The 18,182-nt window shown below is 40.9% G+C and overlaps 1 protein-coding gene across 1 annotated transcript in view; it reads right to left on the bottom strand.

The window, feature by feature from the left end:
* Positions 1-8,277: 8,277 nt before the first annotated feature.
* The window catches only part of KIF18A (kinesin family member 18A), a 78,637-nt gene continuing 68,732 nt past the window's right edge, over positions 8,278-18,182 (bottom strand). The window contains exons 13-16 of the mRNA XM_074998992.1: positions 17,008-17,503; positions 16,116-16,220; positions 13,713-13,822; positions 8,278-8,417 (exon numbers count right to left, since the gene is read on the bottom strand). Of these exons, the coding sequence (XP_074855093.1) occupies positions 8,278-8,417; positions 13,713-13,822; positions 16,116-16,220; positions 17,008-17,503 (851 nt within the window). The remainder of the gene's footprint in view (positions 8,418-13,712; positions 13,823-16,115; positions 16,221-17,007; positions 17,504-18,182) is intronic.

The following is an 18,182-nucleotide window of genomic DNA, read 5'->3' as shown; positions in this document are numbered from 1 at the left end:
GACCTGTGGGGGGTGGAGAGGGTGCCCCTGTACAAATGTAAACCACAGAAGATTCTCAGCTTCTCATGCACAACCCCCCACAGCCTAGCTGCCACATGGTGTGGTAGGGCAGGGGTTGGCACCAGCACCAAAAAAAAAAAAAAAAAAAAAATCCAAGTGTTCAGTTTACAGAGAAAGAGACAGAACACTATGTTGGGGCTATTTTTAATGGGTAGATGAGCTCAAAATGCTGATAGAAAGGAAAGAAAGAAGTTTCTCAGCCTCTCTTACAAGCATTACCCCATATGGTAGATGCCACGTGCTTCCTGATGCTGAACTCAACTTTGCGGGCTTCCTGTTATATAATTCCTGCACACCTGGAGAAGAGCAGAGATAGAAGTGGCCAGAATGGACAACTGTGGGGCATTATGGCATACATACAGGATACCTCTAGAGGCTAATAAGATCTATTAAAAGACATGGCGTTTCCACACTAGCCTTAATTCGACCTTTTAAATTCAAACTTGACGTTACATTGAGTTGCCTCTCGCAGTGTTATATCATGGACTTTAGTGCTCTCTAAAATTGACCTATTGGTATTTGCAGTGAAGACAGTGACATTGTAAAGTCAAACTAACCGCCTTAATTTTGACTTTATCATGTAGTGTAGACATAGGCTAAGAAAAAAAGAGGAGATAGGTAGGCATGTAGGCTAGTGGGGAAAAAAGAAACTTGTTTTAGCTGACAGAGCCATAGTGGGTAGCAAGTTCATTTACTGTGCTGCAACATTTTAAACAATTATTCTGCAGGCTTTCCTTGAGTAGGTCATTTACTATGAGTGCATTCAGTTGTTTTCTAAGTAACGTGGCTTTATTGATGAGACAAGTATCAGAGGGGTAGCCATGTTAGTCTGTGTCTGCAAAAACAGCAAGCAGTCCTGTGCACCTTATAGGCCATGTCTACACTAGCCCAAACTTCAAAATGGCCATGTAAATGGCCATTTCAAAGTTTACTAATGAAGTGCTGAAATACATATTCAGCACCTCATTAGCATGCAGGCGGCCGCAGCACTTCGAAATTGATGCGCCTCGCCGCCGCGCAGCTCGTCCTGACAGGGCTCCTTTTTGAAAGGACCCCACCTACTTCAAAATCCCCTTATTTCCATCTGCTCATAGGCACTGAATATGTAATGAGGCGCTGAATAGTGTAGACATAGCCTTAGACTAACATATTTTGGAGCATGGAGCATTTCATGGGCAAAGACCTGCTTTGTCAGATGCAAAGGCAAAGATGCAAAAGGTCTGACGCAGCGGGTCTTTGCCCACAAAAGCTTATGTTCCAATATACCTGTTAGTCTATAAGGTGCCACAGGACTTCTCATTGTTTTTATTGACAAGACAGTGTCTGGGATTAGGATGGCTGCTTAGTGCAGTCAGACTCCAGAGAGAAAGGGTCTTCCTTTTGGCTTGCTTGGAGGCTGAATCAAGAAAAGGAAAGAAATATGAGAATTCCACTCATGTAAGGCATATCAAGGCACAGGATAAAGTGGCCTCATGTCGGCATGAGATAGTCATTGAAGCTGGTGGGTCCTAGGTCTGGATTCAAAAGAACTTCTACTGGGGTAAAATGCAAATAGTCTTGTCTACCTACCCCCCCCATTGTTCGACCACAGGGATAGGAACTGCAGTGTGCATTAGTGTGCTGTGCTGGAATTCCCCCATGTAGATCCTGCAAGCAGGAACTTTGGCATTAATACAGTCCCCTTTGAAAGAATGCAAAGCTAATGCAAACCTTAAGTTTGTGCCAGCATTGGCCACATTGGGCAGTTAAAACATAGCACACTAGGGAATACTGAAGTCACACCTATGGTCTGAACTCTGAGACCATGAGCACTGTCCAAGTGAAAGAGAACTTAGGAGCATTCGGAAACTTGCACCATGGGTCCTTACTGTATGAATATTTTTACAATGTACATAGCTAACGTTATGGAACTGGTACATTTATCCTGTGGTGTTAGGTTATAAATGATATGTGTGTACATTTATGATTTCTTTCCTATCCCTTTGCTTCTTGCCCTTCTAATTTGAAAAAAAGAAATGACAAGAACAGCACATGCTGCTGTAAGTTGTTTGATCTTATTTAATTCTGAGTGCGTCATTTTGAATTCTGTCATAGGCTATGTCTATACTACAGCAATCCTTTGAAAGATCTCTTCTGGAAAAGATTCTTTCAAAAAGAATGTGTCCACACACAACACAGTCGACTGAAAAAAAAAAAAAATCTATCCATTCTTATGACAGAGAGTGTGCACACAGCCTCTGCCCCGCCATCTTTCAAAAGACCAGGCCAGGGAGCCAAAAATCCAGCACCATGAGGACTGCTTTCAGGGGGGTCGGGGGGAGAGATGTTTGAACCGAGATGCAAATTTTCTGGGACATTATGGCTACGTCTACACGTGCCCCAAACTTCGAAATGGCCATGCAAATGGCCATTTCGAAGTTTACTAATGAAGCGCTGAAATGCATATTCAGCGCTTCATTAGCATGCGGGCGGCAGCGGCGCTTCGAAATTGACGCGCCTTGCCGCCGCGCATCGCATCCAGACGGGGCTCCTTTTCGAAAGGGCCCCGCCTACTTCGAAGTCCCCTTATTCCCATGAGCTCATGGGAATAAGGGGACTTCGAAGAAGGTGGCGTCCTTTCAAAAAGGAGCCCCATCTGGACGCGCCGCGCGGCGGCAAGGCGCGTCAATTTCGAAGCGCCGCTGCCGCCCGCATGCTAATGAAGCGCTGAATATGCATTTCAGCGCTTCATTAGTAAACTTCGAAATGGCCATTTGCATGGCCATTTCGAAGTTTGGGGCACGTGTAGACACGGCCCATAGGGGCTCTCTGGCATACTTGCATAATCTAATTCTTGACTCTGCCCCCCTGCTCTCTGATTTGCTCACCTTGATAATTTTTTTTCTGATTTGTCAACTTTGATTACTGTTTTGGTTCTCTATGCCTTAAATATTGAGTCTGTTTCGGTATGGCTATGGTCTGAAGAAGTGAGTCTATCCCACGAAAGCTCACCTAATAAATTATTTTGTTAGTCTTTAAAGCGCTACTTGGACTGCTTGTTTGTTTTGATAGTATATAGATTAACACAGCTCCTTACTAGAATAAATATTTTACATTGAAAGGGTTATTCAAAAATATCACTGACTAATTCCTAGCGTTGGCTTCCAAAAGTCCATCATCCTCAAGGTATGGTATGGACTCTACACATGCTTCAAGTCAACTGGCATTCCTCTTGCTAAGATATTTGCTAATCATTCCTGGGAATATCGTAACAGCAACTTCATTTATATTAAAATAGTCAACAAGGCCAAGAACACATAAAATACAGCAATCGACTTTCAAGCATAACTAACCAGTAAACAAACTACTTACATTATTGCTCTGGATATGAATTAAGGACTCCCTGTTCTTTGACTTATAGTCACATCTCCAATTTATGAGTTAAACGCTATATTGGTATCATAAGATTGCAAATATAATACATATACTGTGAAAAGAATGGCACGCAATCACCAATGCCATTGCTACCTTAGAATATACACTTGGCTTTTCAGAAAACAGTTCTGTAGCTATGATTATTCTAATTCTGAACATATAGTTTATATCTGTATATAAAATATTTTATACCCCTTTATATTTAAACCATATATTGAATGCAAGGAAATGAATATTGAGGGCTGAAATGAAGACTAGAATATCTTCATATCCAGACTACCCACACACACAGGAAAAAACACAAAACAAAACAAACCCTGACATTCTTCTTACAAACAACATTACTCATTTTTTACTGGCAAGGTACAGAACTCTATTTATTGTGAAATTATACACAAATGGATTAAAAATACCTCCTAGAACACTTCAGAGATAAAAGAACATATGCTATTTTTTAAATTTCACAGCATTCCACGTATTTGAAAGACCTTTGTGTGACTTCACAGTATAACTTTATAGCACATATTCCATGTGAAATACTCAAGAAACAAAACGTGACGCTATTCCAATCTTTCTGCAGGCTTCCATCCTTTAGCTCAGTATGGGAATTCTCCATGACACAGATAAATAAGAGATGGATCTCAGCCAAAGTTCTGATCTGCAATTTTATTTCAGGACAATCTTTAGTTTTAAATAGGCAAGACATTTGCATTAAATGAGAAAGCAAGATGAGCCAAGATCAGAATGCCTACGTATCAAACTACTCAGGCATATGAAAATATTGCCATGCCTCTCACACAGCCAGTAAGATGACTCATTCATTACCTGGGAACCATCAGGTATCTAAAATGACATGCTGTAAATGATTTCTTGAGCATCACAACACTTTCTGAAAAAGCCGATTTTAAACCACCATTATTTTTAAACCAAATTAAATTTATCAATCCAAGTCATTTGCATACTTGATTTCAGCCTGAGTCATGTTATATTGTGTAATATTGTGTTAGATGCCATCTGGTACAATTTCTCACTACACGGCACAGCACAGTGAATTCATTTAAACACGTTTCAAGTAAATGTTACATTAAAATATTACTCTAAATTTAGTTTGGAAAGCTAGATTAACAGGTAACAAGTATGTGGATGTCCAAAAATGTGAACAGTTATAATAAAGAGAATCTCTCCCTCACCTCTCTATTGCTTCTTCCCTCTCTTTCAGAAACTACGGGCTTTCAGGTAAAGAACTTATGTGCTGAAAAACTCTGTACCAGCAAGTACCTGGAATATGTTTTCACAGAACTACTGCTTGCGAATAAAATTTGCAAATATCACTAATGTTTGCAGGTTGTAACATTAAGAATAATGCCTTGTTAAACATACTTTTCAATGCTCGTTTCAAAAAGGAAAAAGCTAAAACATAATCTGGTGGAATGGCTACTGAAAACAGTATCTTTTCATAGTAGTTGTTAGATCAACATGCATGACCAGCAGACAGTGGTGCAGGGCTGTGGGTGAGCACTCTCTCCTTTTAACTTAAATATTCACCTACAATGGATTTTTTTTTTAAATGATAATCTTTCTGCAAGCAGAGCCTTTCACAGTTCTGGAAGTCTTGATTGCTCTCCTCTGTCTGCAGCTCACAGAGTGGATCAACATTCTGGCTGCAAATGGCCTGGCCATGACCACCCTGTTTCTGCTTGCTGCCAGACAAATGATTCTCAAGCTGCAAAACTTGCATAACGTTATGAACGCATTTTACTATATTTAATGCAATAACTATGTAGACCAAGGAAGACTGCGAAATGCTAACATTTTAATTAATATTTGACCCTTGACTCATGAACCAACAAGGATATGGTCCCTGATAGTATGGGGCCAGGGCCGTGGGGCCTGGGTTGGGGAGAGGGGTGGGGTGTGGCCAGTAGTGGGTACAGGAGCAGGCTATGGGTGGGCGATCTACTTGTAAGAGGACTGGGGGTCTGGGAGGAAGGGGTGCAGGAGCAGGCTGGGGGTGTGGGGCTAGGTGGAAGGAAGGGTGTGGGAGGGTTTGGGGTCTGGGTGGAGGGGTCGGGGGTGAGGGTCTGGGAGGGAGATGTGAAGGGTTTGGGGTGTGGGGTCTGGGAGAGAGGGGTCAGGGTGGCAGGGAGGGTGCAGGAAGGAGGTGGAATCAGGGGTCTGGAATGGGAAGGGCACATGCGCTGTCGAGGCACATGGGGTCTGGGCAACGGGGGTGCACTTATCTACTCACCCCCAGATACACATGGCTGTGCCCCTTTCCTCATGTCCAAGGCATGGCCCTCCACTGCTCTGACGGGCCAGAATTCCAGCCTCTCAGAGCAGGAGGAGGAGGCCTCTGGGCAGGCTGCTACAGCCATTGCTGTTCCCTCTCCCTTCCCCTGGCTAGGTGAACACCAGTGACCAGCAGAGGAGCCCAGAGTGTCTTCCTGCTCTCCCAGCCCCTGATGCTCAGTCTGCAGCAGAGACTGTGGAGTGGAGCCAAACTGCAGCTTCTTTGATCCAGCCTGCGTGGCTTGGGGCTCCAAATCTTCCACCCTGCTGTGGGCTGGATTCTATGGAGGGGAGCTCCAAGCCTTGGGGTCCAGGCAAGCTGTGTTCTGTTTCAGGGGTCTCCCCTCCTGCTTTTAGCACAGCACTGAATAAGTTTTCAGTCAGCAGCAGCTGCTGGTGGCAGCACTTATTTCTGAGCCAGCAGAAGACAGGTCCCCCTGTTCCTCAACTTCAGCTTAGCAGCGTCCAGGTCCACAGACAGTGGGAGAAGGAGGACACCAGGCATTAATGAACAACTAAGATGGAGCAGAACTCTCAGACCATTTCTTCTGAAGGAACACTATCATGTGCATAGCCAGAAGATAAATTATTTCATTCTGGATGAGATTTTTTGTGGTGGTTGGAACTGGGTGACTGAAGAAAAGATCAGGTTTAGCCCTCAGCTCAGTAGAATATCCCTGGCTACTATTTCCCTGATCCACTTGTGTGTGGCCATTGAAACCCATTCTTTTATGCTCACTTCCTTGCAATTGTTGTTTTTTGAGATGCATTGCTTATATTCACTCCAATTAGGTGTGAGCATGTCATGGGCACAGTCATGGCAAAGTGTTTCCTCTAGTAGCACGCACTGGGTTGGCTGTGGAGCCCCTTGGGGTGGTGCCACCATACCACTCTAAAATTACCCTGTCCACCTCGCACTTCCTCAGTTAGTTCTTGCCAATTACTCTGACAAAAGGGGAAGGTGGGCAGGTGTGGTAGGAATATGAGCAACACACCTTGAAGAACAACAGTTGCTCACTTTTTTGTGACTTTTTTTGTTACTTCCTATGAATGCACTTCCCTGAATTAAACCACGAAAGCTGCCACCACTTCCTTTCTTCAAATCACTTCCAAAGATACATTTTTACAGAACTATAATAAATCAATCCACACACTATGACTTTATGAGGAGCTGGGGAAAGGTTTTATTTATTTTCTTTTTAAAATTATATATATGAATGTAGATATATTTGTAAAAGTAGTATTTTTTCTCTTCCTCCTTCATGTGGTGCTTGGTTTCTTGGAATGGAAACTCTAAAGTGGCAGAGATCATAGGAGAAATCCCATAGTAACTCAATCAACAGCCGAACCCTCTTTGATGTCAACAGGTCATCCATAAAGGTGAGGATCACTCATGGCCTAATTTCATTTTTGCACAAAACTATCATAATGGGATCATGATACTGGACTGTGGCCCCTGGGCAATAGTGTAATTCAAATATTATTAATTCTGAGCACACAAAGATAACCTGATTAAAGGCATGTGACAAAATGACCAGCCTAATCTAAAGTTACTAAAATACTAACAGGAAACCCAATGTTAATTCAAATACTGAGGTTATAAAAGGAAGCCAGATTTTTTTTTCCTAAATTTTAAATTCAAAGAACACTTCTTCTTTGTTTATAGTTATAAAAACTTTATTCAGAACAATGAGCATAATTCACCTATTTACAATAAAATTAGAGTTTTGAAAGCTATAAACCATCAAAATACACAGGAGCATTTACCCTTATGTTGTTCAAATTAAATAAGAAATTAAAAATTGACAGGTTAAAAGTCTGATCTCAAATATTACAGATACCATTTTTAAAAAAAAAATAGGATACTTTTTCCTGTCTCCTGGTACCATGCTGGTGCTATTTCCCTATGTTAATATATAAATACTTGAAAACAATTTGACATCCCAATGCTTAAAGCACAAATGTATTAATATAAGAGGCCATGTCCTTAATTGGAAATGAAAAATGTAAGTTTAATAGTAGAAAATTTCAGTGAAAAGCATAAAAGCAAACTCAATATTCCAATTACTTAAACATTTGGTGTATCATAATGAAGACTAAGAATTTTGTAAGTGACATTAAAAAGACATTTCTTTAAAAAGTTGATACCACTGGTTCATGAAGAGGTTGAGTACTGCAAGACAATTATTATGCTTACATGGGTCAAAGGAACCACACTATGGAATAACTGAATATCACTGGGTCCCCCAGCCAGCCCAGCGAGTCATTCCTATTCTCTTGCTAAAACACAGTAGGGTAAGTCTGTAGGTGTTCATGATGAGACAGTACAGGTGTTCGTTAAAAAGTTTTTGTGAAATTTAAACTGCAAAGACAAATGGTCATTCTAGAATCATGTATTACAGTGGCAGACAGTCTCAGACAAGATATGTACAGCAAGGAAACAAATCGAAGTTCAACTTTTACATGTCTGCTCCCAATCCTGCCCAGGGTCAGAATGAATATCACATCTAAGTCTTACTTTTTCTTAGAAACACAAATTAAAAGTTTTTTTGAGGTCCTTGATTTCATACCCAATGTTACATTTCCTTCAGAAAGGCTTCTAATCAAATTTCTTTGCATAACTGGTTCTTGCTTCTGGCTCCTTGTCCCAAGCCCTAATGAAGAAAAAGTTGCTGTTAAAAACAAACAAAACCCATTCAAAACACACAAGCGCATTTCTTTTTTGGCTTCATGTTGGGGGCAACCTGAATCCCATAGCGAGAGACAGTGTATTGGTTGTACAGTTATTTCTACATTTTTCAGAATTTAGTTTTTATTATCTGAAGAAAACAAAGTCAGCTCTCAAAGGAAAAAAAAAAAAGAGACAATTTGCTTTGCTAAGTCTGTAGTGGAAGATACAGAAATATGATCAGTAAAGGGGGCAAAGGACTCCATTCAACTTTGTGCTTTGCTGAAAGGAACTATATAATATATACACAGTGTTTTCAATTTTTCTGAAGCTTGTGAGGAAAGGGCTATGATTGAGACATGCTGCAGTGTAGTGCCAAGATAAAAGAGCTGTGGCAGGTCCACCATAAGGCAAAGTAGGCAATCCATTGCTCTGGTGCTGCATCAAAAGACCTGCTCTTTCTATAAGGAGTTTGATGCTGTCCTCGGTGGTGACCCTATCTCCACCGCCAAGATCGCTGTGGATACTTCAGAGAGCATGCAGGCATCTGGAAGAGAAGGAAGATGAAATAAGAGGAAGAAGTTGAGCTAGACAAGGATGTGGAGCCTCCCAGCATGGGGTGGCACTGTCATCGCCCATCCAGTAGGGATAGTCAGGAACTATTCTCCACTCCCAAGGTGAACAACCAGTCTCAGCAGCTGCTCTCCAGGGAGAAGGAAGCAGGAGACGAGACACCAAGCTGTGGCTTGTGGATTCCAGATGTGGGTGTAATATAAAAGTGGGAGCTTTTCTGTGTTTCTGTGAACTCCACATTTCCCTGAATAGCCAGTTGGTATGGCCACATTGAGTGTTGATGTATACCATGATCTCAATGGAATCCAGTATAGAGATATTCTGGAAAGTTTCTTGGAGATACTTGTTAATCCTCTGCTGAAGGTTCCATGGCAGTGCAGCTTTGTTCCTTCCTCCATTGTAAGGCACTGTCCTGTTGTATCCGTCAATAACTGTTGCAGGGACCAAAAGGACACATATGCAACTCACTTATGGAGCAGACTGAGAACTGCAAGCATGCAGTAGATGAAGCGTGGTTGCGCTGCTCACCATCAGCAGTGAAATGTCTGCCGGAATGACCCTACCTCCAGAAAACCAGAATTTCAGAATCAGTTCTCTGAAAAGCTGTATCACAAGCCCTGCAAAACTGTGTTTTCTTTTGTCCATGTGCACAACTCCAGCCTCTCCAACACTCAACACTCCAACACTCTGTAGGTGCTCACAGAGGCGTGTGGCTGGCAAGGGTCAAGGAGAAAACGACTGGTATGTTGCAAAAGGTGATTGTGTGTGAAATATTCCAATGTTGAGCTGGAATTTAATAATACCAGTGCATTGTTTGCAGCAGCAGAGACCTTGAGGTTTTCCACATGTACCCCAGAATAATGACACCGGTGGATAAGAGGCCAAAATGCCAGAAAGAAGATACATTTAGGGAGGTGCGTCAGTATCTCTCCAGAGGCAAGGAGATGAAAGAAGCACAGGGAAACCAAAAGGCAAGACAGAAAAAAGAATCAAGCATTTGCTAGGGACATGAATGACTGGACGATAAAAGTCATGGAGGAACAGAAAGATGCTCACATCTTTAAATAACCTGCAGAATGAGCAGATCTAAAAGTCCATCTCCACTGCAGCATGTGCAAACTTCATCAAGCACCCCCACATTCCCACACTTTCCTTTTCACTTTGTGGGATTCCTCAGTTTCCCCTTTCATTCCACCCTCTCTCACAAATTTGAGAATGATTGATGGATCTATACATAGTGTGAGGTTTTAACCTCTTCAAGCCCTCTTCTACCAGCAAACATGTGCTTCACTGTACTTTATCTTGATCAATAAAAGCAAAGCTTTATAACAGTATGTTTTTATTTTGTGCTCAACAAATTCATGTAGTGATCACTTGGGTCCCAGGTGTAGGATGTTTAAGCATTTTCTTGCATTGATACATGGTCCAAAAATGTTCCATGGGATGCAGTGGGAAAGCAACTTCAAACGAGATACAAATTAGTGCTTCCTCAAAGCCTCCTGATGTTAATAGCAGTCCTATGGGCTTCTTTGACACTGCTAGTACCTATCTGCTTAAACTCATTATCCTTGGATTAACACAAATTATGCAAAATGCACCACACAGCTAAAACCACAGGAATATCCTCAATAAGACCTAGCCTGCCACAGATATACATCTATCTTGCTTTAAATCTGACATGATTACCATGCAGCACCTGCTCAGCCTGTTGTTAAAATGCTCCTTAATGCTGTCCAGGTGCCTGTGTAATTTTCATGATCCAGGGTTTTAGAGGGGCTAGCCAGATCTCCCAGGATTACTATGTGCATTTCCACATCCCCTGCTATAACCTTGTGGTCTAGAAACAAAGTCTCTACCTGTAGCTTTCTGTTTAGGCCAGCGTTAATGAAGTTGTGTGTGTCAAACACCTTTCCAGAGCACCCCATACTGATGTCTTTGAAATGCTTTTGGTGATCCACAAGCACCTGCAACGCCATGCACAAGTACCTGCTCATGTACTTGGTGGCAAGGTGAGCTGGTGCTAAAAGTGGAATTGTGCATGCCATATTTTGCTCCCCCACAGTTAGGGAAGCCCATCTTTGCAAAGCCAGCCACTATGTCATGGACATTCCAGAGTGTTATGTTCCTCCATAGCAGAATGAGATTTCTTGCCTTGCACACTTGCAATACTACAGCCCCAACAGCAGACTTCTCCAACACACACTGATTTGCAACTGACCGATAGCAGTCTGGAGTTGTCAGCTTCCAGGCACATGCTTCTCTGCTGAGGGGCAAGTTCTCATTCTGGCATCCTGGTGCCATAGGTTGGGGACCAGTTCAGCACACAGGTCTAGAAAAGTTGATTTATGCATGCTAAGTTCTAAAGTGACTGCTCTTCATCCCACCTCTGCATGACGATGCAATTCCGCCAATCAGTCCTGGTATTCCAAGCCCCAAAGTGAGAGTCTACTCTTTGCTCTGGGAATGCCAAAAGCATTGCTAAGCTTCTGCTGTCCCTAAAAGGGAGGATGTTGTGTACCTGTGAGTGTTTCTCTGTAAGAAATTACAAGGTTAACTGTGCTGCCATGTGTGATGTCCTCAGAACACTTAGATCATAGAATAGAAATGTGGGATCCACCCTCTCTCACGGCATATGCTGGAGTACACGGCAAAGAATGGCAGTTGGAAAAACTGCATGAAAGTAAGCTGGAAACCACTGGAGGGCTGGGACACAAAGCAGTGCCTGACGGGACGTTTTGTATCGCTCCTAAGGTGTGCTCCGTTCTGTATCCTCATAGCTAGTGACAGATATTATCATTAGGCACAGTGGAAGTCATACCCAAAATGCACTACTCATGCTGTCGATGGCCACACCCTGTTGACAGAGGGAGCATGTATAAACATGCTTTAGCGATTTTGCTTTTGTCAATGTTTTGTGTCGACATTAGTTACATTTGTGTCAACAAAACTTTGTAGCATAGACAAGTCCTAAAAGTTAGGCACTGTAGCTAGTTTTTAGGCTTTTTTTGCTACCAGCATATTTCCACTCCCAGTGAGGAGGTGTTAGCTTTGTCAGCTGCTGAACTCTCCTTCAGAAAAAGACCTGTTCACTCCCACACTTGTTGTGGGCAAAAATTTTGCCTATGTGTCATTTTAACACCTCTGAATGACAAGTTCAGCTACCAGTGTAGACATAGCTTCGGTAAACATTGATTTGGAGAATATGACCAAGTAAATAGGAGCTTAAAAGAAGGTGTAAAATCAAGAGTGAGCTACGATGACAAAAGGACCAGTTAAGAAATGTGAGGAAAACACTGAATGGGGAGAATGGGATTAGGGAAGATACTTTACTTTTACAATAATTTAAGATTTCACAGTTTGACTTTTAAATATTGCTTTCAGCAGCTGTTCTTTAAAGGGATATTTTCCAAGTGGGAAGGAGGACAGTTAGAATACATGAACCAAGACAGTTCATTCCAATGCAAAATAGATGCAGTTTTGGTTATTTTAGTAAGCTTAAAGGCACAAATAAAAAAAATCGCTGTTTGAAGCTGATATGCAAAAGAGTACTTCAGATTAATTCTTGTATAGTACACACTTCAGTACCAGAAGACTAATAATATAAAATATATTAGCATGTACAATGGGCACTCTGAGCACACAGAGACTAAGTGTTAAATTAGAACTAAGAAAGCACCATTTTTGGACAATTGTGGAACAAATGCTTTTCATATATTTTTAAATCAGTAAATACAAGTTGTTATAACACAAAGTTTTCTGTATCTCAGACAAAAATTTCTTGCAAACCATTATTACCATCACCTTTTAAAGAATTTTTGGGGAATATCACCTACAGGCTGTGTCTACACTAGCCCCAAACTTCGAAATGGCCATGGGAATAAGGGGACTTTGAAGTGGGTGGGATCCTTTTGAAAAGGAGCCCCGTCAGGATGAGCCATGCGGTGGCGAGGTGCGTCAATTTCGAAGTGCCGTGGATGCCTGCATGCTAATGAAGCGCTGAATATGCATTTCAGCGCTTCATTAGTAAACTTCGAAATGGCCATTTGCGTGGCCATTTCGAAGTTTGGGGCTAGTGTAGATGTAGCCACAGTGTTGTAAACAATTTTCTAGAGGGTAAAGAATTCCACAAGTTTGCCTGCGAACTTAATTTTCTCAGCTTTGCTGCTGTGTTCTCCCAAATGGTCTCAAAAGTTTATCTAACAAATCTCTATCTGGACCCGTGTTGTGTTAAAAGATGAAGCAGGCATTCAAGACAGGTTTGGCAAAGTGCTTAAGAGATTATTTTATTCCTCAATAAAGCAGATCTGGAAATTCCACAGCAGGCCCTTAAGTTTGATGCTTGTCAGTGGGACTGTGCCACATCAAATCTGCTACTGTAAAGGGTATGGTTTTAGATTGATAAAATAATTTAATTACCTATTAATATTAGGTTTTTATCATCACTTAAATTTGTTCTAAACTTGGAATACCGTGACCATATCTGATCAAGATCCAGTAACTGACTAGATTATTCCAAGTTGGGTTTTTTTGGTGTTTGTTTTTAAATGAATGAGCATACCATTCAGCAAACAGCTCAGTTGACTGAGCACAGCAGATCCACGAAAATGAGAAATTGTAAACATCAAAATTTAATCTTGGGACCTCCTACACAACCAACAATGGCCACAAATTCCAGTATAATAGTGTAAATTATAGTTTTAACGCTTACCTGAAGTTTTGGGCACTCGTAAAGGTTTATGACTTAACAAGACATCTTGTCGAATACGCTTTGCAGACACAGGATTTTGCAGGCAACTTAACCCACTATTTGACACAGAACTTGAGGGGGAAAAAAGCAAATAAACAGTTTACTTTTAGTGAAGTGATGTTAAGTCCACTCACTATACTTTGGTATTTCAGGACAAGCAGTATGAAAATATATAAGATATATAACACTATAAAATATTCCTTGGGAACCTGGTAAGCAGCAAGGGTCATATAATGTGATTTAGCACCCTGGCCACACAGGAGGATGCAAAGCTATTGCATTCCTTGGGAGCTTCAAGAGACAAAATCCCACTTTAAATTGCCCTGTGCACAGGTAAGATTATACAAGATGCACCACATGAACCCTCAGTCTGTGGACTTGTGCAATAGAGTGCTGGGTTTGGCAAAGTGCTTAAGAGAATATTTTATTCCTCAATAAAGCAGATCTGGAAATTCTGTACAAGGCACTTGTGGTGGGTGTTGTTAAGAAAATGCAACAGAATAAACTCAATTTTCTTTCTGGCAAATGTTTTCACATTTCATTTAAAAGGGTGCATCTACACTGGGAACTAACTTAGAAGTCAGGCACTACTTCAAAGTAGCCAGAAGAGAGTCTACGCACATTTTCCCTTACTTAGAAGATAACTTCGAAGCAGGGAGCCCAACTTCAAAGTCCTTACTCCATTCCCGGGAATGGAGCAGTGCCCTATTTCGAAGTTTAACTTTGAAGTAGGGCATGTATAGATGCTCATCTTTGAAGTTGCTTACTTCAAAGTTATTTTTGTAGTGTAGACATAGTCAAACACTTTTCTTTTAAAAGTTTGTAATACAATCTTGTAGAAACATATTGTGAAAAAAGTACGTAATTTCATGCTACAATGTAGTCCAAAATTCCACTGATATTTGGGAAGCAACATGTGAAAGTTAGATGGTCACAATTAAGGTTACAGCGTATTAAAAATCAACTAGCTGTAACATGTATAAAAATACTAGAGATAGTCAGGCAGCATATATTACCTCAGTCAATTTTTTAAGGACTACAATAATTCTCCCACTGCCACCACATAGTGAGGGTTGAAGGGTAGAAGAAGACAATAATATCATAGCTAAGTTTTAAGTAAGCTGGTGGTAGCTGAGAGTTTACTAAAACATCAGCAAAAAAACCCGAAACCAAACCCTAATGTTTTATAGTATTTCAACCAATGGAATTAAAGCATGACCCTGAACTACAGTGAACACAGAACTGTTAGTGAGATCACATTCCAACCATTTCTGTTCTCCTCACCCTCCATGACTAGCTTCTGCAAGACAACTTTCAAACCCAGATACAGTAAGCTTTAAAATATAAAAGACAGCTATACTTCTAAATGTTTTGTTTGTCTAACAGTATTTTATAGCACTATCCTCCACACTTTATAGAATTCAGATTAAGGCTTGTTAAAATCTTGTTTTCTACACAAACACACAGGAAACAGGAAAACTGATGAAGGTTAGAAACTGCTTCCTGCCACTGGTGAGTCCCCTCCTCTCTGAAGCCTGGATCCTGAGAAGAGGATGAACATGCAGTGGGGGCACATGAGCAGCCTTTAGCAAGGGACCCTTCTCCCCAGCTCCCCATGTTATTAATGAGTGACTTCCAGTCACTGGTCTGGAAACTAGGGTTATTGGTTGCTATGTTTGGATTACTCTGTGTGAATGTGCGTGGTTTAGAATTTGTATTTTGATGCTGATTTGGGAGGGATATATTTGGTACAGGGAAGGCAAGGGCGTGAAGAAAGAAAATATAAAGAATGCCACCTCTCTTCCTTCTACATAAATAAGGATATGGTTCCCTTCTCTCTCCTCCACCCAGAGCTAGGTATGAGAGGGTGAAATATCTCTTGTCTGGTTTTAGGAATGTGTGTGTCACCTGTGGTCAGACAGCATATAAAGAAGAAGAGATTAGAGTATTAAAGGCTGAACCTCTCTACTCCAGCATCTTTGGGACTAGACCACAGCCAAACAAGAGATTTTGCCAGACCATGGGAGGTCAATGTTGTTTAGCAGCATTACCAACATTTCCACTGCTTACTGAACTCTAAGGCTGTGCTACACTACGAAATGAAGTCAACTTAATTAATATCAGCTTTAATACTAGATTTTATAAAGTCAATGGTGAGTGTCCACATGTCCAGAAAGTTGACACAGTGTGTCTATATTGCCTTTGCTAGGTTTGGCTGTGTTAGCAGTGTAGGGTGGGCTCCTATCCAGCATTTTGGGTTTTTGTGACAGTGTGTTATGGGAAAAAATGTGCCATAAGTGGCTGTGGGTGTCTGATGTCATCTCATTTTAATGGCAGTGGAACAGATACTGTTCTTAAAATTACCTTAATAACTTTCTTTTTCTTTCAGCAGCAGAAGTCATTGCCATATAAGATGGCTGCTCATGTATTGGACCAGGATTTCTATTTAGCAACGAAGGGAGACCAAGTCTGAAATTAAAACAAAAAAAAAAAAAACACCATAAAAAACCCCAAACCCCTAATTTAAATTACTGAAAACCTACCTTATATGAAAACAGCTATTTTTCACTTTATGCCAAATATGTCAACTGAAAAACACACTACTGATAAGAAAATAAACTTATTGCACTAAAACACAGAAAATAGTTATAGTATCTTTTTGAAAGGTAAGGACATACTTTATAACTCTTCTTTTGAAAGTGACAGGATCATCGTACAAGATTAGTAGCTAACCTTTCTATGGCAGCTTTCTTCTGGGGACTACAAAGTGCTTCTAAATGAGGACCCGTATTTCTCCATTTTACAGAGAGGAATATTTCTTAATTTCTCTGAATCTCATTTTTTTAAGGTCTCAAAGTAGCAGCACTGGGAATAGCGCCCTGTTTCCTGACACCCAGCAAGAGCCTCTACCTCATTACTAGTATAACAGATAACAAAATAAATCAAAAGTGCCCAGAAAATGCAACAAATTAATTTACATTTTGTTTTTAATGTCTCATTAAGATAGGAGTTTCAAAAATGCCAAGTGTTGGCTTGACTCTCCTCTCACGTAAATCAACGGAAGTTTTATTATTGACCTTAACGACCAATGCTGTGGACTTCTGAAAAAAAAAATCCATTATTGGTTATTTAAGGTTACTAGAAGACTAGAAAACAGTACAACTAAAACAGCTCAAGTGCATGAAAAGACACCACATGAAACAAAGAGAAACAGGAAAAGAATGGGGAATTTTTATGCATGGATGCACATATCTACCTTTGTAAAACACTGCTGCTGCTACTGCACAGATGTGACTCTTTTTCAGACAAATCAGCAGAAGAATCATTTGTGTCCTTTGTACCTTTGTACAGAGTCACTGTTGAGTTCAAGTCTATCTGTTCACACTGTGGTATCACGTTATATGTGATGTCCATGTCAGACTCTTCTTTCAAAGGGAAATGAATGTCTGCATTACAGCTGTTCTCTTTGGGAAGGCTTGCCACTTGTAACGGTTGCTTTACTACAGTCTGGGTACAAAAGATTGGAATAGATCTTGTGCAAATTTCTGGGGTATACACAATAGGATGGACGTCCTTGCTGAGAGAATCCTCCAGGTGATTAAGGCTAGACTGTTTGGAAGCTTCAGGACTCTGTGCTGCCATTGGAGAGTTCATGAGCTTCCGCCTTGTTCTTTTCTGTGGAGGGACTGCAGATTCATGTACATGTTGTACATTTTTCTTGACTTCTTCTGAAGGCACTCCTGAAGGTGTACCTGTTTAGTACAGTTAAGATTGGTTAGTAGTTTACCTGAATTCTGCTCATTAAAGCAGTGCTTCCCCCTCATCCACAATCCAAAGTAGAGCACGTGGTTGAATTTCTTTGACCTTCTTCCCTCCCTTCTCTGCCGAGAAAGTAAACTTCCATGCAGCAAAAAGCTACTAGAAATAATTTCTATGACACAGGAAAGAAGAAAATTATTTATATTATGGCAGTGCCTGTATTGCAGAATTTGAGCTTTGCTGCACAGGGTGCTGCGCACACACATTTTGATTTGAGTTTTCGATTTAATTTAAAATCACATACTCCAGATGTGTGAGACAAAAAAAATGGCATTTATCAGGGAATGGTGCATAAGTGCATAAGGCTAAAGCAAGTAAGATCGGCTATTTGTACAACTTAGCTGTTCCTGAAGATTAGTCCTAAATTGTTATTTTTCCTTAAAAAAGAGAAGCTGACCCAACAATATAGCCACTGTTAGTCTGGCTGACTTCTAGTAAGTACCGCACCCTGTGGGGTAGGTATGGACCTTAGGTGCAAGGAGATAGGTTTGTTATAACACATGCAGGGAATACGAGGAGGACATGGAAGCAGGGAAGAATGGGAAAGTTACAATGGATCTTTGTACTCTTCTAAAAACAACCTCCTTTCTAATAAAACTGAAATACTGAAAA

The sequence above is a fragment of the Carettochelys insculpta genome, chromosome 6, assembly GCF_033958435.1.
Source record: "Carettochelys insculpta isolate YL-2023 chromosome 6, ASM3395843v1, whole genome shotgun sequence".
NCBI lineage: Eukaryota > Metazoa > Chordata > Testudines > Carettochelyidae > Carettochelys > Carettochelys insculpta.
This window is presented reverse-complemented; position numbering and strand designations above follow the sequence as displayed.